Source organism: Triturus cristatus, chromosome 7 (genome assembly GCF_964204655.1).
Source record: "Triturus cristatus chromosome 7, aTriCri1.1, whole genome shotgun sequence".
NCBI classification, from domain to species: domain Eukaryota; kingdom Metazoa; phylum Chordata; class Amphibia; order Caudata; family Salamandridae; genus Triturus; species Triturus cristatus.
Genome location: NC_140590.1, coordinates 38,193,608 through 38,219,500, shown reverse-complemented (window position 1 = coordinate 38,219,500; position 25,893 = coordinate 38,193,608). Strand labels below are relative to the sequence as shown.

General features: G+C 40.2%; 1 protein-coding gene across 3 annotated transcripts in view; it reads right to left on the bottom strand.

The window, feature by feature from the left end:
- The window catches only part of LOC146808752 (cell adhesion molecule CEACAM4-like), a 508,058-nt gene that overhangs the window by 133,530 nt on the left and 348,635 nt on the right, over window positions 1–25,893 (bottom strand). For all 3 annotated transcript variants that reach the window (XM_085614232.1, XM_085614231.1, XM_085614233.1), the window contains 2 exons: window positions 15,943–15,975; window positions 14,735–14,778 (listed from right to left, as the gene is read on the bottom strand). In XM_085614232.1, coding sequence (XP_085470358.1) covers window positions 14,735–14,778; window positions 15,943–15,975 — 77 coding nt within the window. The remainder of the gene's footprint in view (window positions 1–14,734; window positions 14,779–15,942; window positions 15,976–25,893) is intronic.

Sequence of the window (25,893 nt, the reverse complement as noted above, 5' to 3'; positions counted from 1 at the left end):
TTGGCTCAGTGCATTAATACTTAGGCACTGATTGAATGATTAGAGTACTGCAAAGAGAGTGTCTTGGTGAATTTATAATTGTTTGGGTTTTGACACAGTGAATGGATTAGTACTTGGTACTGAACGGGTCACGAGAGGACTGCAAAGGGAGTGACAGGGTGTTTTCTGGAACTGTATGGATACTGACCAGGGAATTGAAGGTGTGAAAAACAACTGTGTAGGTGGTTAGAGGACTGCATGCATAGTGAATAGGCGTTTGAAGCAGTCTATGTGATAAGGCCTGGCTCACTGCATGAGTACTTGGGTACTGACTGAATGATTAGAGTACAGCAAGGAGAGTGCCTGGGTGAATTTATAAGTGGTAGGCTTTTGGCGCAGGGAATGGATTAGTACTTGGTACTGAATGGGTCACTAGAGGAGTGCAAAGGGAGTGACAGGATGTTTGCTGGACTGTATGGATACTGACTAGGGAATTGAAGGTGTGAAAGACAAGTATCTCGGTGGTTAGAAGACTGCATGCATAGTGGATAGGGGTTTGAAGCAGTCCATGTGCTAAGGCCTGGCTCAGTGCATGAATACTTAGGCACTGACTGAATGATTAGAGTACTGCAAAGAGAGTGTCTTGGTGAATTTATAAGTGTTTGGGTTTTAGCACAGTGAATGGATTAGTACATGGTGCTGAATGGGTCACTAGAGGACTGCAAAGGGAGTGACAGGGTGTTTCCTGGAAGTGTATAGATACTGACAAGGGAATTGAAGGTGTGAAAGACAAGTGTATAGTATGTTAGAAGACTGCATGCATACTGCATAGACATTTGAAGCAGTCTATGTGGTAATGTATGGTTCACAACATAAGTACTTAGAAACTGACTAAATCATCAGACTACAGCTAGGACAGTGCCTGGGTAAAACTTTTAAATTTTCAGTTCTGGCACAGTGAAGAGAATAGTACATGGTACTGTACCTTAGTGTCAAACCCTGACTCGCTCATTGTATCAATGCATAAGCAAAGACTAGCTTCTAATGCTACTAAAACGTGACAACATGACCGGTTTTAAAAGAGTTATCTGTCAGAAAATACACAATGTTACCCAATCCTTCTCTCACGGTGGTTCCCAAATGCACACACACTCACAGTGTGATTCTAGACAAGCACCACTATCCCTAGGAGCTTACCAAAACTCATTCACCACAGTGGAAGTGGTAAGGAAACTGCAGGCAATCTACATATTTCAGGACTGCACTTTAGTGTCAATGCCTGACTCATTTAATCAAAGCATAAGCAAAAATTGCCTTCTAATGCTACTAAAACTTGACAACAAGACAGGTTTTAAAACAATTATCTGTCAGCAAATACACAATGTTACCAAATGCTTCTCTCTCACAGTGGTTTCCAAATGCACACAGACTCACAGTGTGATTCTAGACAACAACCACTATACCTAGGAGTTTACCAAAAATCATTCACTACTGTGGAAGTGATAAGGGAACTGCACACAATCTACATATTTCAGGACTGCACTATTGTGTCAAAGCCTGACTCATTTAATCAACGCATAAGCAAAGACTGGCTTCTAATGCTACTAAAACTTGACAACAAGACAGGTTTTAAAACAGTTATCTGTCAGCAACTACACGATGTTACCAAATACTTCTCTCACAGTGGTTCCCAAATGCACACAGACTCACAGTGTGATTCTAGACAAGCAACACTATCCCTAGCTGCTTACCAAAACTACTCATTGACTACTGTGCAAGGGGTAAGGAGACTACACACAATCTACATATTAAAGTACAGCACATTAGTGTCAAAGCATGACTTATTTTATCAATGCATAACCAAAGACTGGCTTCTAATGCTACTAAAACTTGACAACATGACAGGTTTTAAAACAGTTATCTGTCAGCAAATACACGATGTTACCAAATTTCTCTCACAGTGGTTCCCAAATGCACACAGACTCACTATGTGATTCTAGACAACAACCACTATCCCTAGGAGTTACCAAAACTCATTCACTACTGTGGAAGTGGTAAGGGAACTGCACACAATATCCATATTTAAGGACTGCACTTTTGTGTCAAACCCTGACTCATTTTATCAATGCATAACCAAAGACTGGCTTCTAATGCTACTAAAACTTGACAACATGACAGGTTTTAAAACAGTTATCTGTCAGCAAATACACGATGTTACCAAATGCTTCTCTCACAGTGGTTCCCAAATGCACACAGACTCACTGTGTGATTGTAGACAACAACCACTATCCCTAGGAGTTTACCAAAACTCATTCACTACTGTGGAAGTGGTAAGGGAACTACACACAATGTACATATTTCAGGACTGCACTTTTGTGTCAAAGCCTGACTCATTTAATCAACGCATAAGCAAAGACTGGCTTCTAATGCTACTAAAACTTGACAACATGACAGGTTTTAAAATAGTTATCTGTCAGAAAATACACGATGTTACCAAATGCTTCTCTCACAGTGGTTCCCAAATGCACACAGACTCACAGTGTGATTCTAGAAAAACAACACTATCCCTTGCACCATACCAAAACACAATTCTTCATCTAGAAGGAATGCTACATTTTAGTGGAGAAACATAACTCATTTCACAAATTCATAAACAATGACTGGTTTCTAATTCTACCAAAATATAAAAACAGCACAGTTATCTGTCTACAAACACATGAAAAACACAAATCCTTATCACAGAATGGTTTCTACATGCACACACTCTGTCAATAAGATTGTAGAGAAAAAAAGGACTCCCTACACTTTAGCAGGAGAAATACATTAGTCTGATTAAAATCAAAATAGTCTATATACATCCCCTCACAATTAAATATCTCACCTTTCAAGTTGTTTTGTAGATTAAGAAGTATATCAGTCACACACCAGATATCAGTCACACACCAGATTTTCTTATACAGAATTTCTGCACTGTGCATCTGTCAGCAGAACCAAAGAATGGCAAAGTTTCCCTCTCATTTTCCACACATATACATGTAAACATCAAATCACATTCCTTCCCACATAAATTCAAAAGCAAACACAAATTGCTATTAGTTAAACATTTCAACCCTTTCCAAATTACATAAATTTGAACCCATCCCCCAATCTGCCTTCTGCCCGTTACCATAGCAACTGGTCATGGAACACTGTACTGAGCACACAGGTCACAAGTTCAGCACACAATGTTGCTAATCAAGATAGCAAGTGTGCTTGACTTTTCAACATATCAGCTTATCATATATAATGTTCCTTACAATCAGTTTTTGTTAACCAATAAGAATCATGCGTTTAAAAAACAGAAACATGCACCCTACCTTTCAGTGTAGAAGGTTGTCAAACAACCAATCATTTCTTGTCTTTTTTCAAAATTGTATCTTAGCCACCATTTTAGAAACATCTTACTTTCCAAACTGCCATTTCATTTACAGAGACCATCTGAGTGCACCCAGACCTCCTTTCAAGATGCTTAGAGTGTGGATTGGGGGAAGCAGCTATATTTTCTGGAGCCAAAGGTATGCAGAAAACAAAGGCATTCACAAAGACCTAGGTTTGCCAAATGTAGACATTAAATGGATTGGACAGAGAGGATTAAAGTGGCACCAATTGATGCCATTGGTGAAATCCTTCATGCATATCCAACACCCTGACCTAATAATAGTGCACTGTGGTGGCAATGACCTAGGCACTTTGACTGGGGTAGGTCTGGAAATGCTTATGAAGGACACCTTTGCAGAACTGATTTCACTTTTCCCCAAAACTGCCTTTGTGTATTCTAACATATGCCAAAGGCAGAAATGGAACTGGTCCGGTCATTTTTGTCCACAAATTGAGAAAGCTAGGAAACATGTGAATAAATCTGTTTCTGCTTTTCTCCGAGACTATAGAATGGGGTCCATTTATAATAACAATCTGCGCTTTCATATGCAAGAGATGTATAGGAGAGATGGAGTACACTTTACTGATGAAGGAAACAGAGTCTTCCTCAACAACTTTAGTCTCTGTATAGGTACTTACTTATAAGTATCAAAAACTCTCAATGAACACAACGGCTCTTTTTAGAGCCACTCAAGAACAAAACACTTAAGCTTGATCTTTATCTCCCAACAATTTCAATTTTTTTTTCCTTGGATCCGCGCACCCAATGTGAGAGAATCCGTGCACCCAACGCGAAAGGATGCGCGCACCGTGCGCGCATTTCCCCGTTTTTGTTTTTTTTTAAATGGGGGCCCCAGGGGTGCTTCTGGGACCCCCTAAGCTCCTCTAGAGGGTCAGAGTATTTCCACTCTGCTCCCTTTATATGTTTTACACACTTATTCCCCTTGCTTCTTCAGCATCGCTTCTACCGAGGCAGAAAATGGCCGCCAACAGTTCCTGGTTTCAAATGTAGACAGACACTCGACAGCCAATTAGCATTCAGTGCGCGATCGGGAGGGTGCGCGCTCGGTTCGGGGAGGGTGCGCTTACGGTGCGGGTAGGGTCCGTGGATCCTCCCCGGCCATAGATATATATGTACTTTTAACTCTAATTTTCTCAGGAACTACTGAACAGATTCACACCATTTATGCAAAAGGCGTGAGTCTGAACTGAGGACTACCTCTTTGCCAAATTTGATGTCATTCCGTTCAGCGGTTCGGGCCGTAGCTGCAACAACAGATCCTATGGGAAATTGCATGGGGAAAACGCGTTTTGGGACCCCCTTTTTTCTCGGCCACCGCTTGACAAATCACCACGAAACTTTCAAGGTAGGAGCGGAGTGAAGCTGGCCAAAAGTTTGGGAAATTTCGCGAGGATTCATCAACCGGCGCCAGACTTATTGGGAATAGAATGTTGCGGATTTCCTATGGAAAATAGGTCCTAACTATAACTATCTACTGGCGACCGCCAGTAGATAATATATATATATATATATATATATATATATATATATATATATATATATATACATATATATATATATATATATAAATTCTATTTTGAATAACTTTGGCGCCGGTTTAAGAATCCTCGTGAAATTTTCAAAACTAATGGGGCGCTCCACTCAGCTCCTGCCCTGAAAGTCTTGGGGTGATTCGTCAAGCGGGGGCTGAGAAAAAAGGGGGGTCCCAAAACATGTTTTCCCCTGCATTTTCCCATAGGACCTTTAGTCGAAGGTACAGCCCGAACGGCTGAACAGAATTACTTGAAATTTGGCAAAGAGGTAGTCCTCAGGTCAGGCATGTGCCTTTTGCATATATGGTGTCAATCTGTTCAGTAGTTCCTGAGAAAATTGCACTTAAAAGTACATAAATATCTATAAGCGCGCACCGTGCGCGCACGGTGCGCGCACCATAATGTGCGCGAGTGTAATTCTGATTGGTGGTTACATGTCAGTCAACATTCGAATCGGTCGAAATCAGGAAGTGTCGGCCGCCATTTTGTGTGTTTTGTGTGTGACAGTGAAAAAGAAAGGTGAAGAACGTGAAAAGGGGGCAGGGTAGAGAGTTCCTGACCCCCTAGCCTTTGTCAGGGGGTCCCTGAAGGAGCCCGAAGGGTGAAAAAAACATTTTTTATTTTTTTTAAAAAATCACGGGGTGCGCGCACCGTGAAAAACCTTAAAAAAACAACAACATTTTAAACGAGCCATTCCATAACAGGATACAGTCAATCTATAACTATATACATAGGTAGCTTATTGTAAAATAAATATATAAAAAATATAATAAAACATACATAACTTAGCATTTAAAAAACCTTACAAATTCACTTAAAAAACCATAGGTTTCACACACGTTATAGTTAGGAATTAGCATTTAAAAAACCTTACAAATTCACTTAAAAAAACATAGGTTTCACACATGTTATAGTTAGCTGGACATTTCACTCGTAAAAAACCACTGAAATTCCCCCGTTATAGTTAGTTCAGATAACTATAACTCGCGCGACCGCCACTCTATCACAAGGATGATGTCATGAGTGATGCCACTGACCATGTCATGAGTGATGCAATATGTGACATCATGAGCAGTGGATTGCGGGCGCGCGAGTTATAGTTATCTGAACTAACTATAACGGGGGAATTTGAATGTTTTTTTACGAGTGAAATGTCCAGCTAACTATAACGTGTGAAACCTATGGTTTTTTAAGTGAATGTGCAAGGTTTTTTAAATGCTAATTCCTAACTATAACGTGTGTGAAACCTATGGTTTTTTAAGTGAATAGATATATATATATATATATATATATATTTATTAAAAATCAAGTTTAAGAGAGCAAGACGGCGCACTCTTCCTGGATGTTTGAAGATAAGGTTTAATTTACTCTTCACCTACATAAGTCCCTTTTCAATTTCCATTATTTATACCAAAACTCCACTTTACCAACAATGAGGTATTGTGGGTATGGTAGTTTGATAGATAAAATATGTAAAGTTACATTGAAATTCAAGCCGATTCCGATCTGCTGTTTCAACATTTTTGCCACAATATGAGCATAATTATTCAATTGCTTATTATCGCAGATGATAAGTTCTGTGCTAATAATGTTTGTTGATAAACATTTTACGAAAATGAAATTTGCGTGTAGTCGCAATTTGCCATACGCGAATCATTCGCATATGTAACCAACAATGAGTAGACATTAGTGTCAGATATTTTAGGCTGAGTGCCATATATACCTTGTGGCGCAATGATACCCAGCAGATCAGGCAACGGAAAGAAAAACACTCAGTTTTATTTATTTCAGTTTCAAAAGTAGTGATCTAAGTGATCAAATCATACACTCATATTTACTAAAGTGATTCTAATATGTAACAATAAGGCCATTTCTAGTGCAGGTTACAGTCTGTCTGATTGCATTTGATATTCTTACAAATGTACATAAAGCTCCTCCCGCAAGGATAGCTTGCTTGATTGATATATATATATATATATATATATCACATCCTCCTTCCGTAGCACCAGCCGGTGCTACTAAAAGACACGGACACAAGTATGCTGGTGCAAAATAAAGTGCTCGGTTTATTTTCTCACAAACTTCATTCGGTTCTGACGCGTTTCGACCGACACAGCGGTCTTGATCACATGATTAGCACGAACTGAACGTGATTCTTTTAAAGGTATAGTGTGACACCTTGCGTATAGACATGGAAAAGATACTTTGCGTATAGACATGGAAAAAATACTCTCACTTGGCTGAGATTCTCACTCATATACACATACAGGGACCAATCCCTTTTGCTTATATGTCCAACATATCCAGAAATACAATGTTTCAGTAGGTGTATCCGTTTGTATTCAATTCAGGTAAGATTACAAATGACAGTGTAACTTGCTTAATGCTAAGCGCTTATTGTTGTACTATACTAATAAAGGAGATGTACATAGAAAAATTCCTCACCAATAATGTGCAAATTACGCAAAATATGTGCAAAATAAGCAAGATGGTAATATATGTGCAAATGCAGCAAGATGTGCAAATCTGCAAAGTTAATGTGCAAATCTGGCAACCTTCATAATAGATGTGCAAATACAGCTCGATGTACAAATCCGCAGAATAATGTGCAAAATATGCAAAGCATTCACTATAAACCAATTGATAAACATAATACAATACTCTGAATATATCCTAAAATTGCATCTGGAAAAATTGTAAAAAATCTATACTCAGCCACTTGATGTCTAATAAAATCGCAATAGGAGACACACAAAAATAACATAAAAGTACAACTACAAAAAACACATTATATATACATGTTGGCCCCGAGGAAGCTCAGTTACTTAAATACCCTTAATGTATACTCAAATATCAAAGATGTACAGAAAGGAAGTTTCAATATCACAGTCACCCATCGTAATACTTCATGCAAGATGAGGACACAAACTAATATTGCTGCATATATGGATGTATAAGGACCGAAGAAAAAAGAAGAAGAAGAAAAAGAGAGAAAACCCAAATCTACAGATTAGACTGATGTACTTAGCGACCTAATATGTAGTGCGACTGTCCTATATTCTCATAAAAAATGGTGCAAGTCCTCCCCATTGTTCAAACCTCCTGGGATACGTGTATCTAACTCCAGTATATATTTACACTCCAATTGTCTTAAAGTTTTTTCCCGGTTACCCCCTCTCTTCTGTTTTGGTACTGAGTCTATAATAAAGTAGCTCAGACAGCTCAGATTGTTGTTATGACAAGCTTTGAAATGTCTGGCTACCGGGTACGTGGGATCGGAGTTAACTATAGCACGTAAATGCTGCAAGATTCTGTTGTAAGCTTGTAGTTTAGTACTCCCAACATATTGGAGTTAGCAAGTGCACTGCAATACATAAACCACATGATCAGTGCGACATGTATAATGTCCCTTTAAATATTTAGGACTATCACTGAAAGGTGTAGTATAGTGGTTAGTGTTTGTTCCAAACTTACAAGCTCTGCAGGAGGAGCATTTAAAAAATCCTTTTGTGGGAGTGAGCCAAGTACCACCCACCGATACTTCCGGACTACTGGAAACCAGTTCGTCCCTCATAGAGAACGCTCGTCTGTATGTGACGGTGGGAGTGTTAGGAAGTACTGCCTTCAGGGTAGGGTCAGTCAGCACAATGGGCCACTCCTTACAAATTATATTCTTTATTTTCTTAGCCTGTCTGCTGTAGGTTGTAATCAGTCTCATTTCACTTTTATTCAAATCATTGTTTGGGACAGTACTGGTAACTGCTAGAGGTTCCTGATTCGTAATGTTTTTAACAACCAAAAGGTCATCCCTATTTCTGAGATTAGCTTTAATCATTGCTTTATTTAAACTTGATTCTTCATACCCACGCGCTAACAGCCTGTTCTTGGCATCCAACTGGTATTGGTCGCGCAATGCTGTTGTGCTGCACGCTCTGTGGATACGCAGGAATTCCCCATATGGAATACTTTTTATTGTGTGATGTGGGTGGAAACTCTCTGCATGCAGTACCGTATTCCCTGATGTCTTTTTTCGGAATAAACTAGTCTCCAATTCTCCGTCCTTAACATTAACTGTTACATCTAAAAAATTTACAACACTGGGGCTCACATCTGCTGTGAATTCCAGATTCAAGTCATTATCATTAATATTCTTGACAAAATCCAATGCCTCATGTTCTGTACCCTTCCAAATAACAAAAATGTAATCTATATAACGCCACCATGACAAAATATTGTTCGACCACTGTTCCACATGGTGGGCCATGAGGACATGCTTCTCCCACCAGCCTACATGTAAACATGCATAGCTGGGAGAGAAGCATGCCCCCATCGCCACGCCTCTCAGCTGTTGAAATGTCTCATTGTTAAATTGAAACATATTGTTATTCAGACATATACGGATCATCTTCAATAGCATGATATTGTGGTTGTAAAATTCAATGTCTCTTTCACCCAAAAAATGTTCTACAGCATTCAAACCATCTTCGTGGGCTATGCTGGTATATAACGCTGTGATGTCCATAGTCATTAAAACAACATCAGAAGGTAGATTGAGATCGTTCAATTTATGTAGGAAATCCATGGTGTCTCTTATATAGCTTGGCATCTTCACTACCAACTCTTGGAGGAAAAAGTCTATATACTTCGAGGTGTTCTCAAACATACCATTGATTGCCGATACTATCGGGCGTCCTGGAATCGGCTTAACTCCCTTATGCACCTTGGGGATAAAGTAAATGCTCGGAAGAACCGGATACTCTTTGTGCAAAAATTTGAGTTCTTCCTTCGTAAGCAGCCCTTCTTAGTGCCAAGCATGTAGTTCGTCTTTGTATTGCTTATGTGTGCTAGCAATCAATGTTCTAGGTATCCTACGATAACATTCCGAGTTGTTTAAGTGACGGTATGCTTCCTCCTTGTATTCTTTTTTGCCCCACAGAACTACGTTACCTCCTTTATCTGATTTATTAATAATGACAGTGCTGTTTTCCTTCAATTTGGACATCAAATTAAAATATTCTCTCATTTTCTGGGTAGGTTTTGTCTTGTTGCTTTGAGTCTGATGCTGTAACTTTTTTAGTTCATCAGTGATACGATCTTGGAATACGTCTATCGAGTCACGCGGCATTGTTGGCATAAATGTTGAGGCCGGTTTGAAAGGACTTTTACAAGATTTGGAGATATTAATCCCTTCTTGATCAGCCACCTCCTGTGTAGCACTTACAACTTCCTGGCCCCTGTACAATGCGTTTAAGATATTAATCGCATGCATATCCGATACCACCAATCCTTTTGTGTTACTGTCACTCGTAGATACATTGCTTATGGTCATATCCAGTTCAGGCCCCTTATTGGCCTCCTCACTTAGTTTGTTCTTAATAGTAAAGTATTTCTTTAATTTAATCTTCCTAATGAACTTGAATACGTCCACTCTCGTATGCACATAATTAAAGTTACTTTCTGGGCAAAATGAAAGGCCTAATGAAAGCAGTTGTTTTTCCGCCGCATTCAATTCGACATCCGTGAGATTAATGATAATATTATCACTTACTTTCTGTACTGCCTCCATTGCTGTCGCTGTTGATTTCGCCCTCTTGCACTTCCTTCTTTGCCGCCTTCTGATATTTCGCTTCTGGCGGGTTGTGCTTGCTGCTGACGTGGGCATGGAGTCTGTTTGCGTTGCATGCGAACATAATCCAGTTCTTCTGCCAAAGTTAAAAGCCCTAGGTCCCCCGCTTCATTACCTGAGCTTGGGTTGTCCGAATCCACCTCGCTGGTGGTTGCGCTGGTCATAGCGCTACTATCTGTGGACATATTGGAGTTTCTATCGTCGTCAACCTCAGGTTCATTGCTCCGAGAAGGCACGGGTGCTGACATAGTTTTCTGCTGTCCACTTTGGTTTTTATGTAACTTGTCAAACTTACGGGCAAACGTGAACACCTGCCCTTGTTCATAATCGCCTTTGTCTCTGGCAAATTTGTAAGCCTTCCTTGTTTTAATAACCAGCTCCTGTTTCTTTATGCGATCCTTCATTTCATTCATACTTTTGTCAATGAGGTCTTTACTCGCAAGGCATTCTGGTTTACTGAGTTCTTTTTGAATCCGGTCAATTTCCTCCATATTTGCTGCTCTATCCACTTTGGCATATTTGATTAGCAGGCATACTAATCGCATTGAGGCTTCCAAGTTGCTCTCAGCCCACTCTTTGAGAAGCATGGGGTTTGGGCTGTCGAAACTTGGCGCCAACATTATTCTTAACCCTCTCGGTATTCGACCCACCTCATGATATTTTTCTAATGAGGTGATTTCCCACCATTTAGTCATTTCGCTGCGGCTGTGTTTCTCCAAAGACTTCAACAAGCTTTTTACATCTCCGTTTTCCGAACCTTCATTGGCATTGGTTTTACCACTTTGCTTCATTGCGGGTAAGTTTAAGAACAGCTCCTCTGCTGCCTTCTCACGTTCTCTGATAATATCGCTCGACATGTTTCACCGAAGTTTGTGTAATATCAGAGTCAATATTGCAAGCACTGCCTATTATATTGTAACGACAGTCCACCAGCGCCTCACACCTGCAGTTTGGCACGTATCTGAACTTACTGCGTGCTAGTTGGCAAAGAAACAGGTCCTCCGACTCGTATTCCCTCGCCTTCTCGCCTCGCTGTCAAACTCTCAATGCCGGATGCAGGGGGCCAACTTTCACATTGCTCATGGATGAGCACTTCTCCAACCCGACTCCAAATCAGTCGACCTGCTTAATCGTGAGGGGACCGTGTTATCGAAAAGAAGTCGATTCCTCGAACACATCAAATCCTCCTTCCGTAGCACCAGCCGGTGCTACTTAAAGACACGGACACAAGTATGCTGGTGCAAAATAAAGTGCTTGGTTTATTTTCTCACAAACTTCATTCGGTTCTGACGCGTTTCGACCGACACAGCGGTCTTGATCACATGATTAGCACGAACTGAACGTGATTCTTTTAACGGTATAGTGTGACACCTTGCGTATAGACATGGAAAAGATACTTTGCGTATAGACATGGAAAAAATACTCTCACTTGGCTGAGATTCTCACTCATATACACATACAGGGACCAATCCCTTTTGCTTATATGTCCAACATATCCAGAAATACAATGTTTCAGTAGGTGTATCCGTTTGTATTCAATTCAGGTAAGATTACAAATGACAGTGTAACTTGCTGAATGCTAAGCGCTTATTGTTGTACTATACTAATAACGGAGATGTACATAGAAAAATTCCTCACCAATAATGTGCAAATTACGCAAAATATGTGCAAAATAAGCAAGATACAGCAAGATGTGAAAATCTGCAAAGTTAATGTGCAAATCTGGCAACCTTCATATATATATATATGGAGAGGATGTAGCCTTACGCTAGAGCGGTTGACCGTGAAGCTATGGAACTGGGTTTGAGTCTCAGCAACGACCCTCAACATCCTGTGATTCTGGGCAAATTGCTTAATCTCCCCGTTCCAACAAAAATGAATGTGGCCATCTGTAACGAAATTGGTGCTCATGTAAAGCGTTCTGATACCTGATATCATATATATATATATATATGAGAAAAACAATGTGGTTCTTACTGGCGCGCACAGCAGCGGGTGCAGGCGTAGGGCAAACCAATGGACTGAGTCCATTCAACAACAAAAGTAAGCTGCTCTCCTGAGTCCTTTCAATAAGTGATTTATTGTTCAAACAGAGCCAGTCTGTCTCACAGATGCGTTTCGGCCTCACAGGGCCTGCTCACATGACTTTGGACTCCATTCAATAAGTCCTTTATTGTTCAGAGTGCAATGTACTTTTGTTGTTATTCACTGAAAAAAACATAGGTTTCAGGGATGTTATAGTTACAAATTAGCATTTAAAAAGCCTTTGAAATTCACTGAAAAAACAGGGATGTTATAGTTAGTTGCACATTTCACTCGTACAAAACCATAGAAATTCGGACGTTATAGTTAGTAGAGCTAACTATAACTCACGCCCCCGTAATGCACTTCTGATGACGTCACATATTACATCACTCATGACATGGTCAGTGACATCACTGATGACATCTCAAATGACATCACTGATGACATCACTGATGACATCATCCAGTGAATGTGTGTTTTTGTAAACTTTAAATATATTATATATACGTTAATGCCAAGGTGTATTGAAGAATGAGTTGGTGTATAAGTGTCTGGGTGGAGGATTTAATAGGTGTGTGACTGACTGTATAAGTTAGTGATTAAATGTCTCTTACTGAATGCATGGGTTAATGACTATACTGTGTGAATGTCTGTATCAGTCTCTCAGTTGTTGTATAAGCTGCTGCAGGGGTTGATGATTAGGTACATGGCTGTCTATATGGCTTACTTATTGGTAGCATAAGTATTTGTATGGGTGGCTCAGTGTTTGTGTGTATAGGTGGATGGGCGGTGTGTAACTTTCTGCCAACATGTGTGAGTGGCTAATATACTAGGTGTATGGGTTCAATAGTGCATGTGGAAATAGCTGTTTCGGTGAGTGTGTGTGTGTATCACTGTGTTGGAGAGTTAATTTATATCTCACTGGAATATGTGTGAGTAACTACATATGTGAAAGGCAGTATATGTATTGTATAAGAGAGTCGGTATATGTTACTATTTGTATGAATAGGTTAGATAATGAATGTATAACTGTATAGGTGAGTAAACGGCAGTGTTATAGATTCTTTACAGGACTAGCTACGTGTGTCAATAACTCTGGATGAGTGATGGTGTATGAGTGTTTGTATAGGTGTATGAGTACATATAATAGTGCTATATTGATGAGTGACTGCATGTATGAGTTACTGTATGGGTGAATGAATGAATGTGTATGTGTGTGTATAACTAGGAATAGGAAGTAGTCAGTGGGTATATAGTAACTGCTATTGATTTGTCTATGGTTTAGAAAATGGCAGTCAGTATTTTAGAGTGGGTGTGTCAAAGGTTATATTAGGGTGTGAAGAGGTGCATCACATTATCACGTGGATGATGTCATCAGTGATGTCATTTGAGATGTCATCAGTGATGTCATCAGTGATATCACTGACCATGTCATGAGTGATGTAATATGTGACGTCATCAGCAGTGCATTGCGGGGGCGCGAGTTATAGCTAGCTCTACTAACTATAACGTCCAAATTTCTATGGTTTTGTACAAGTGAAATGTTAAACTAATTATAACGTCCCTGAAACCTTTGGTTTTTTTCAGTGAATATATATATATATATATATATATATATATATATATATATATATATATATATATATATATATATATATATATATATATATATATATATATATATATATGTTTGTGTGTGTGTGTGTGTATAGCCCTCATGATGAGACCCTTAGTCAGACCTTCACTAGGTCTGAATGAATGCCTCATGCCTTCTCTGTCACAGACCTCACTCAGAGGTGTGTCAGTACCAGGCAGATCAGTAAATCAATTACTAATATGCAGAGTGAATGGTCCCTGCATCTTGTTCTTCAAAATCAAAAGTTTATTATAGAAAACAAAAAAAATTAGCAAGTAAGACAAAAACAACATTCTCTCTTCTTCAGAAAGGCTTCAGTACAACCACATCACCAACGAATGCATTGAAGGCCGCAGTGATCTCCTGACAGGATGGCGGCCTCCCTGCTTGGTCAAAGAGTCTAAATGACCCCCAGCCACCTCCTTCAATATATGAACCAGACTTCCGTTAAGATAAAGAAACAATAATATATTAGAATGGAATATATAATCTATTACCTTTTTAGCTGGTCGTAAGTTGCTCGGTCTCCATGTTCCAGTTCCTGGAAACAAAAGAATCAAGCATTAGAAATAAAAAGACTTTAGTAGGTCCTTTTTGATCTAGGACAGCCTCAAGGTGTGTATATGTTTCCTTTATAGAAGAGGGTACAGTCTGGCGTTATCATGGCACAGCTTGGAAGGGCTGTATCCACCAGAAATCGGTGGATGCTCACTCACCTTCTTCATGTTTCCCTGTCTTATGTAGAGGCGTGAACGCAAAAACATCTGTCGGCTCAGCTGTCATAACCCAGAGAGCCACAGACTCCGTGGATTTGGGGCAAACAATGTCCCCTACACCAGGAGCATATCAAGTATTCCAGGGGCCCTGGTACAAGCAAGGAAAATGCCCCCTTGGGCTGCTTTTAGAGTATTAAAATACAGCATTGTCAGGGATCAATGAACCTCTCGGGGGTACTAGGCCTTGGTCCCACTGCACCTGATGCATCAGTGGTAGCTACGCCCCATGCCCTATGCATTTGTGAGACACCCCCTATTGTGTCAGGAACATACAAGCTTTTGTTTTGCAAAATTTTAAAAGAAATACCTGACACAATGACACGACGGATAAGTCCGCATTGAGAAGTGACTATGGTGCTCACTAGCCGTCTGTCAGGTGGACAAATACTCTATCAGCATTCAATAAATCTAAGGACTATGAATTATTAGGGTTTAGCATTTTATCTGCTGACGTCTGTAGATCATGAGTTTGAATTCTTCAAAGTCTGAAATGTATCCTTCCTACACCCATAATTAAGAGCAACTACTTATATTAACAGCTACTATGACATAGAGAAGTGCACTCTGAAGAATTCTATTAACATTAATAATAATAATGCTAAATAGTATTATTGTTATTAATATTATTATTCTTACTACAAATACGTTCTCTGTGGCTCCTGTCAGTTAGTTTGCATCAGCTCTTCATCTACGCTCTGCTGATGTTCTCCTTCCTGAGACTCCTCCTCTCCCTCCGTAACCTTCACAGTTGAGGAGCAAGAGCATCTGCCCTGCCTCTGTTTCCTGTTTCTCTGTCCCACAGGAGGACAAGTCTCCTGCCCACAGGAAGGGCATCACCACTTCCTGTGCCAGGGATCTGCTTCCTGTCTCTAAGGTGAAATACAATAATGGCTCTAAGGTCAGATCCTTGTACTGTGTTATGTACTTACCATGTACACTGAGTTTGCATCTAAGCCTGGATTCTGCAGAAGAGAGAAGGAAGAGACTTAGCACATGTAACACTTATAAAACAGGAATAGAGTATATGACATCACTAGAGCATCCTGTCCTGGAGGTCCTATGGCTGGAAGGGTAGCACAGGAAAGGATTGTGTAGTGGGATAAATCACTCAGCTTTGAATACTTTTGAAGAGTAAATATTTAAGTTTTGTAGGGAAGTAACGAAAGGCCCTTTAGCCTGCAGTCTTCTCTGTTATCGCAGAACACTCCACACATCACAAGAGGCTGCATTCTATACTAGAATCTGTTACATCAAGTGGCATTGTTCAATAACTGGCGTGCAAATCACCGTGAAGGTACCAGCTGCAATGTAAATATGCCAGTATTCCAAGTTGACCGCCGGAGCTTTCAGCCGTACACAATGGATTTTCCGCTAACAGGTGCGTACTAGATTATTTTTACAATGGCCACTGAATAGTTCAAACGTGGTCCCTGTTCGCAGTAAAGCTTACACCTACAACATATCCCCCCTTACTTATATACAATTGATTAGCTTAACAATACAACCTAATAATCAGGAAAAATAGAACTATACAAAAAAATTCTAAAAACACAAACAAAATACTTTCATCACTACCCAAAAACTAAACACTATCCATCACTTCTTCACTGAAACCAAAGCCAGTAACTTCACCACTTAAAAACCAATCAAAATGAATCCTACACAATCCATCACTCCATTGTCTCAAACAAAGTATTCCTTCAACCAACCAGGAGGCTTTCTTTGTCCACCCCACTAGAATTATCCTCCACCATAGCATTAGTGCCCACAAATACACTGGAATCAGGCTCTTCCGCTACACAACCATTACCTAAAACCTGTTCTGAGACATCACCTGGTGAAGATTACTAATCGTGTGAGCTGAGACCTCTAGCCAATTGAAGCCCTTTTTTCAAAGTCCTTCCACAAATCCTAACCGAAAACCACCCTTTAGATTCCACACCTTACCACACTGTATTCTGACTGCATTCTACAACACTTCCACAACCATCTCAGGATCAAAATATTTGCTCACTTCTTTGGGAACTTTATAAGGATTCTTGATTTGAACCCTAACTTTAACATTAATAAGTTCCACACCATGTTTGTAATTGTAATACTGTTTGCTTTTTATGCATTTCTACTAACCTTTCTTGGACCAGCTCAGGTGACCAATTCTCCACAATCGCATATCCCAACCAACCAGGGTTAGCTTTTGTACTGGGGTTCCTTCCCCTCATCTTTACAAAAGGTGACAACCCAGTGACATTATTAGTTGTTACTCTATAAGCCCACACAGCTTTCATCACCTGTACTACCCAATCATTGTTGCACGAAATGGCTGATTTCCTTACAAAAACGGAGACTACCATTACGCATATTTCTTTTAATGCAGTCCAAGCAGCCGCATACAACACAAAGGAAAAAGGTTCTAGAACCGAACATTAGAAACATATAATAGGCATGAACCAACAACAATCTGCCTCTTTTAAATGCGGCTCCGAGCAAATAAGTTCAACTTTATTAATTGCTACTAACTGTCCTTCTTTACCATTTTAAGGTACTGTTCTTGTGCCTTAACCGCCCCCCCCTCACCCTGCCTCGTTACCGATCTCTATTTACGGAGATCTCCTTTCCGCATTTTTCCCTATTTCACCCCCCGCGTGGGCATCCCCACCCTTTCTTAGGATAGATAACGTAATGCGTTTATTTATGTTTTTTACTCTTTGGTTGACGCTATGCCTCTTCAAACAATTGTATCGTAAGTAACTCTCTTTTAGCCTTTATTACGAATGAATGCCCTTCTTAAGCGTGTATTGTTACAGATAATAACAAATCGATCGGATATCGAACTTTTTCGGATCATCCTACCCGAAATAGACGAATCGGAATCACCTCTTCCCTTCCAATGCGAACCGCGGGCTTCAACATGACCCGGCATCGCGTAGGGGATTAGGGGAAGGTTCCTTGGCAACAGGGGCACCATATCCCCCGTTGCCAGGAGCCTTTCTTCCCCGCATTCTTCTTTGGCCTCCAGCTTATCCCAAAGATGATCACCATCGAAGCTTGGCATCTCCATGATGATTGGCAGCAGGTGATAGCTCGAGCACGCAAGTGTCAGTTGCTCGGCCCCTAATTACTATCTGCGGCTGCAAACTTCACCGGATAACCGCAAGTGCCATTTTAACGATCCCTGTTAAAAAAAAAGGGGGGAATTATTATTACCATTTTACCACTTTATTACTCCTGTTAAGGCCATAAATGGACAAGATGTCTCGCAATCACCCCTTCTAGAGTGGCTTGCTGTATCTCTTAAGGCTCTTCCCTGAGCATTAACAGCCTTATATTTGCAGAGTACCCTCCCCACAGGTACTTACGCCATGCCTGACATTGATTCAGATGACACTATCTCCCCTACCCCTAACATGGACAATGAGGCCAAATCATACATAAGCAGATAAGGTCCTGCATGCTCGAGACCTTGAGTCAAGTCATGTCCTCTAAAAGGTCCTCCCCTACCAAGGAGGACGAGTCTACAGAAATCCAGGGCCCCCACTACACTGACGATAGCATTGAAATAAGGGGAAAAAGACAAAAGAAAAAGAAAAATATCGAACAAGCAACCCCCAAGAGCACGGTAGGGGGTCCCAGCACCTCATCCAACCGTGGAGGTCTTAGCACCTCAATTAATAAAGGAGGTCTTCGCACCTCGAACTCCCTGGGTGTCCCTAGCGGCACAACTTATACCAGTGTCCCTAGCGGCACAAAATATCATAGTGCTTATTACGATGTGGGAGATAATGACCTACACGATGACAGGTCTTCAGACATACCTGACAAATACGTCTGAGACTTAGATGAGGACGGCCAGGAATTTTACAGCCCTGAGGAGAAACTTTCATCCTCGTCAAAAGACATTATCCTTAACCCCTTGGGCGAAGAATTGTTCTCCCCACTAAACATCAAACACCTGAGAAGTTCCGAGTGGTGGCCACAGGATCATGTGGCCAAATTCATAAAAAAATGGCTAAGAAACTCCTTAGAGAGGGACACTCGCAATATACTCAGAGCCGAGTGCTCAAGACCCTCAATAGAGGACAAGACCTGCCAAACTCCTAACATGGACCCGAAGTTAATTAAATTCCTTTTCAAATTCGGAAGAGACCTGAGAAAAGGGATGGAAAGATCCCTCAACGGGTGTCAGGACCGCCTCCTTGACGTTGACGTTAGCCAGGATCATAGACTCCGCTGATTAAAGCCACACTCATGGCACTCCCCTGGATACAGATCTGATTAGGGGATGGAGCCAAAGAGGGCTAATACTGCTGGGCAACGCAAATGCTAGCCTCTACGCTGAGAGGAGAAGAGTCGTACTGACCAATATTAACCCCAAACTGAGTGACATGGCGGACAGAGAACCATCTCAAAATCCAAAAGGATTACTCCTCGGCGAAGACCTTATAAAATCTTTGGGAAAGTACATCTCCACATTTATGGCCTTGGATAAGGCCCAATATGAAGCACGTATTTAACCCTAACCTTTTTGGTTGGGCCGGAAGAAGGGGCCTCTCTTCCGGCCGCTTCAATCAAAGGCCCTATTCAAGATTCCGAGGCTACGGAAGAAGTTATCAACCCAACAACCCTTCCCAATTTTACCCCCAGAGAGGGAGAGGTCCTTGCAACAGAGGGTTTAGAACACGTGGATCCACCAACATCAACCCATAAAGTGAGTACTCTACCTCTTCCCTCTTACCCTTCTTTCCCTCAAAAGGTGGGAGGCAGACTCAAACTCTTTTATCAAAATTGGAAAATGATTGCTCAAAACCCATGGGTATTAAGCACCGCGAAGGGCTTCATGATAGATTTTTTAGAAATTCCTACACAAACCTCTTTCCCGAGAGACATCCCGCTCACTCTAGATCAACAAAAAATAGTAGAGGAGGAGATCTCCTCTATGCTTCAGAAAGGAGCTATAATAGAGGTCCCACTGGAAGCTTTAAGATTTATAAGCAGACTCTTTCTCGTAGAGAAAAAAGACAAGGGTTGGAGACCCGTGATAAATTTAAGAGAACTAAACAGTTATTTGGTTTATAGGCACTTCAAAATGGAGGGTATCCACCTCCTGAGGAATTTATTACTAGAGGGAGAGTGATGGTGTATGGTGTATGTAGTCAAACTGGACCTAAAAGATGCATACTTTACCATCCCTATGGCCAACACCCTCCAACCCTTCCTCCAGCCTCTGTGTCTTTAATGAAATCCAGATTCTCTAGTCATGGTAATAGGAGAATCGCAATTAAATTACTCCTTTGATAACTCTGTTAAACCTTTAAACCTTTCAACTATAATGTTTCCACTGGGATTGTACAGCAATGTAGTTTTATGGATAACACCAACTCTTCCAAAATATTCCTTGGATATCTTAGTTAAAAATTGCACACCATTGTCACTAAGAATGGTAGTGGGAATTTCTTCTAAAATGAAAACTCCATCCAAAAACTTGATAACTGTTTCAGTGTCAGCTTTTTCACAAAATCTACAACAGGCCATCTTGTAAAAAGATCTATTAGTCCCACGATTAATTTTTGTGACTTCCGAACCGGTCCACAATTGCTACAGATTCCCACGTATGATTTGCCTGGGAAGGTGCACCTTGGGCATTCCCTGATGAATCTTTCCACTTTTCACACCTCGCCACCAGAAAAGTTTTTTCACAGCAGATTTGGTTCTAACCACTCCAAAATGGCCTTCATGACACAAATCCATAATCGTTCCTTACAACCCCACAGGGGGAACAATTCTGTCCCCTCTAAAAATCAGCTCATTGTCGACAGAAGTTTCTGATCTAATTTCCCAGAAAGGTCTTACATCCCGGTTAAGGTGTTCCTTACTCGGCCAACCATTGTAGATAAAAGGAGACACTTACTGAAACACCCATTATTTCTTATACTCCACAATCCATTCATTACTTTTTATTGCTTGAGTACCACAATCATGAACCAATGCCATCTGAAATTATTCCATGTATCATCCACACATTCCTCAAATGGAGCAGGGATGCTAGAAAGACAGTTGGCTACCACAGTGTGTTTCCCTGGCACATATACGATTTTGTAAATATAATCCTGCATTTTCATAGAAAGTCTCGCCATTCTGGCTGAAGCATTGACAGTTCCTTCATTTGTCAACAGTCTGATGACAGGCTTATGGTCACATTGAATTATCAACGGTTTTCCCCACATAAAAACTCTGAAATGGTCCACGGCCCATGCTAAAGCTTGTTTTCCAATTAGGGGCTACTTCTCCTCTGCTGGTGACAATGACCTGTAAGCAAAGGAAATTTCATACCTGCTCCCACACCACTGCTGCTTGCATCAGTTGTGATAACACTGGCCAGTTCTGGGTCAAAACTGCTTACAGTAGCCACAGTATTGATACTAGACTTGATTTTGCGAAAATCCACATAACACTCTGGTGACCACTCAAATTTCGTTTTGTAAGTACTCACTGCAAATCTTGGAATTAATTTAGCACAGTCCTCGGCCATCCAAAAAAATTACCTCATTTCCTCTATATTGCTAGGTACAGGAGACTTCTGAAGCACACTGTTCACAGACACTTCAGGTTTAATACCCCCTTTACTAATTATATGACCCAGGAATGTTACTGTACGTTCAGCATATATGCATTTTTAAAACCCTACAGTTAAAGTGCTGTTTTCAAGAATTCCTAAAACTCTCTTTAACCTGTCATCATGAATCTTCCTGTTTTCACCAAAAAACAAGGATATCATCCGGTAAGAACACCATACTCTGTTCTTTTCTGAAATATTTTACATGAACCTTCAAAACATTGCCACATCGCATGCTAATCCGAACGGTATTCTTTTAAACTGGAAACAACCAAATGGTGAGATAAATGCCATTAATTTCCCGGATATCTGTGCCAATGAGATCTGGTGATATGTTAATGGTTGAGAACCACTTCACGCCCTTAAGACTTACCACCATCTCATTGATCTTAGACAAGGCAAAGCGATACACTACAATATTTTCTTTACAATTATGGAGGCCCACGCACAACATGATTTTTTCTTGGATGTGTTGAGCCATCACCAGTAGAGGAATCCATTACAAGGATTCTATAGGTTCTATTACATTAGTTTTTACTAACATGTCAAGTTCATTAGATACCTCCTTCCTTACCAATATAGGAATGTTCCTCACCTTGTGAACCTTGGGTATAGTGTTATCTTTAAGGACTATGATATGCTCAAAACCTTGTAAATTCCTTAAGGTTTTACTGAACACCTCTGGAAATTGCTGTAGCACAGTTGCACCTTTGGGAACACCATGGTCCACCACTAACACTTTCACCTTATGATTTTGATCTAGGATGATGTGCAAGTTCCTTCGGTCCAACCAGTCTAACACTGATGACTCTTGACAGTCAGACAGACAGACAGACAAAGCGACTTTATTCGATTAATTAAAATCATAAAAGTACAATGCATATGTACGCATAGATAAAAAAACTCTTGACAGTCAATAACTGGTCATATTATGTAGCGAGGAGGGGAGATCATAATCTTTAAGGCCAGTTAAGAACTGGACGTATCCGGAAGGTGCATAATGCAGGGCGCGTGTGTTCAGCAAACGGCATATACACTTTAGATAAATTGTACCATACCTATTCCTCTTTGCTTAGTATTGGATGATCTTCACTTTGGATACTACCAGTAAAACTTAAAAAAAATAATTTTGACATCATTCTGCCCTGATGAAGTTCCATTAAAAGGAACGAAACGCGTTGGCTGTTGTCCTGTGTGCTCCTATATTTTATATGAAGAAGAATAAAGGATTGCTTTGAATAAGTTCACGTTTACAAATTCGTGACTTCATTCCTGGTGCCGTCTCCATTTTTCTGCAAAATTCTCTTCTCGGGTTTCCAAGTGAGATCTATCCACAGCAGGTCTTGGAGACATCTGGCACAGGAGCTACATATTTATGGGACTTTGATACGGATGTGCGCAACATTAGTCGGCTGTGGGATTGTTTGTTTGTCAACAATATTGAGAAAAGACCTGAACGACTGAAAACAGCTGCAAATTAATGTACAGCTGATCTCGAGTTCTATTTCAAAAATATTAAAACGGTAAGAATCCCCTTTGTCAAGGATGAATTAAGAGTAGCTTGACAGTTGGACAAATATCTGAAATTGTCCTTTTTTCTTTTTTATGTAGGAAACAGTGCCTACATCTAAATGGGTTTTTAATTTTGGATTGCCAGCTGCTCTATCATAAACAGTTGGAGATTTGCCCTACTATATAGGTATGTTTTGGCCTAAATCCTGCTATAAAGATAGGCTATAAGTCCAGTTCAAGGATGTATGAATAACTTTTAATAATTCTCTTTGGATAGACAATCTCTACGTATGCGCCAATCGCAGAGTTTTTCTTTCCTACTGAGGGGTTTGGAGCCATTGAATGCTCGAGACGACTTATTTATTGGGTCTCATACTCATTCAATTAGGTGGGTGTATTGAATGTCTTATTTTAATGACATTATAGACCATGTGTTTTTTTGTTATTTGGTATTAGTAGTTTGGACTACTATAGGACTATGTTTATATATAAAATATGTTCTTTTGTAAAGTAATAGGTGTTTACTGTTTTGCTATAAATAATGTAAGTCTATAATAAATGTTTTCTGCTATTTAGATTGATTTGAAAATTAAGTCCTGAAGAAGGTGAAGAAATAGAAATTGTTCACCGAAACGCCACATCGACATCTCTTCGTAAAAGTCTTTTTTATTTATTTGTAATACATTTTACTATGTATTTGTATTACGTCTTCTCTGTGAGAAGATATTTTTAATCCATTGAGAAAATTGATCGTCATGTTTTGAATCTCTCAATAGTTGTGTAATTTTTTAAATAAATAATTCATTGCATTCTTTTATTGTTAAGCTATTTTCGTTTTAAATCTCACAACAGACTAAACGGTTTTGTTTAGAATTTGTTTAAAAATGTGTTTCTATGATAGATAAGATATATAGCACACGATCCATACCTAATGAAGCTCTAGAATACGGGGCTTTTTTTTTACCCACAATACAGTTTTGTGGAAAGGGACTTTCTTTATTTTTCGGATACTGCTACCCATCCCTTTTTGTTGAATTAGGGTATCTCCCTCTAATTTTGGTCAAGATCTGGAGTGGTCCATAGCCTTCTCCACTAGAGTAGTGGGCGCAATCTTGCTTTGCATTCTATAGATTTTCTACCCATGTCCAAAGTTAATGGGAGAACCGATGTACTAGGGAGAAGATTTGAATTACTCCTCATGAAGTTATTTTCACTCCTCCCAAGGCCTGAGCAGTTTGAAATGCCCCAGAGCTCCGATCCATATACAGCAGAGTCCACAGCTGTAGCCCATATATTTGCAAAGCTGGAATAACAGGTTTAGTGTACGATGCCCAATGCTCAGCATTCACCTGTTGATTGTTTGTGCATAATAATCATTTTATTGAGATGGTACTTCCATGACATAATAGACGATAGGTGTACTCCCAAAGAATGAAACGAGACCACTTTCTTCAGGGACGTACCACTCAATACTAACCTATCCTTGCAGGATTTATTCCTATTGAAAGACATATATTTAGTCTTTGCTGAATTGATCATCAAGCCCCAGGAGCAGCATTACTCATCAAAACAATTTAGTAATAGCTGTAATCCACTCGGGGTTTTAGAGATCAACAGGGTGGTGTCAGCAAGTAGTAAAATTGGAGTCATAACACCGGCAAGGGGAGAGGCATCAGATGGAGTCTGCAGAAGGTACACAATTTAAATAAAGTGAAAAAAGTGTTGGGGCAAAAGCACAGCCCTGACGGACATCATGCACAACTGGGATTCGTTCAGTGAGTTGGTCTTGCAAACTCCACCGAATTCTAACATAGTTGGCATAATGCAAACGATTAAGCAGAGTCAAGAGCTTAGGGGCATACCCATATCATTGAGTACCTGTACCTGCCAAAATTTGGAACAGGGAAACTAATCATAAGCTGATTTTAGGTCAACAAAGGAAACATACAAGTTGCCCTTGCCAATCAGCACTATGTTCCAATAGAAGGCCGGGTACCAAAAAGCTGATCAATGGTGACAGTACTTTTCCAAAACCCGGCTTGGCATAATGTCAATATATCTCCCTCCTCGAGATAAACAACAGCATTCTATAAAAGATTTTTTAAGTGCAATCTATTAGACTTATTGGTCTCTAGTTTGCTGGGGAGCACCAGTCACCTTTTTTGCATATCAGAATAACCATAACACCTTTCCAGGAGTAGGGGACCGGCACATGTTTGTCAATAGAATTGGCTAGAACTAAAATATATTTTGTCCAGCTTGATTTATCCAATAAAAATAGCTCTGCAGGTATACCATCAGATCCTGCAGCCCTACCATTGGTAACTTCACCGAGAGCCACGGTTACATAAAAAAAGCTGAACACAGGGCTTGCAGAGGGAGAAGTAGCTCGTATTAGAGGCGGGGTTGCAGAAGCTACAAGGTCACCACCAGAGTACAGAGAAGAAAAATAGCTAAACCAATATGATGGTAATATAGGGTTTGGGGGGAGATGGGGCTGTACCATTGGCAGCCCAAGTGACTAGAGACCAAAACTTGGATAAGTCATTGGTAGAACAAGCTGTTTTAAGGTCCTGTCAACGTCATTCATCCCATTCCCTCTTAGCGAGGGCCAAACTTGATTTGTAAACTTTCCTTGCCCTGCAAATTGGTGCTGTCCTTCAGTATGATGGCCTGGGCTAAGATTTTACAGCTTGTTGAACCAAGTAATAGATTTACTATAGCATTTTCTTTTATAGGACACAGGGATGGTAAGGAA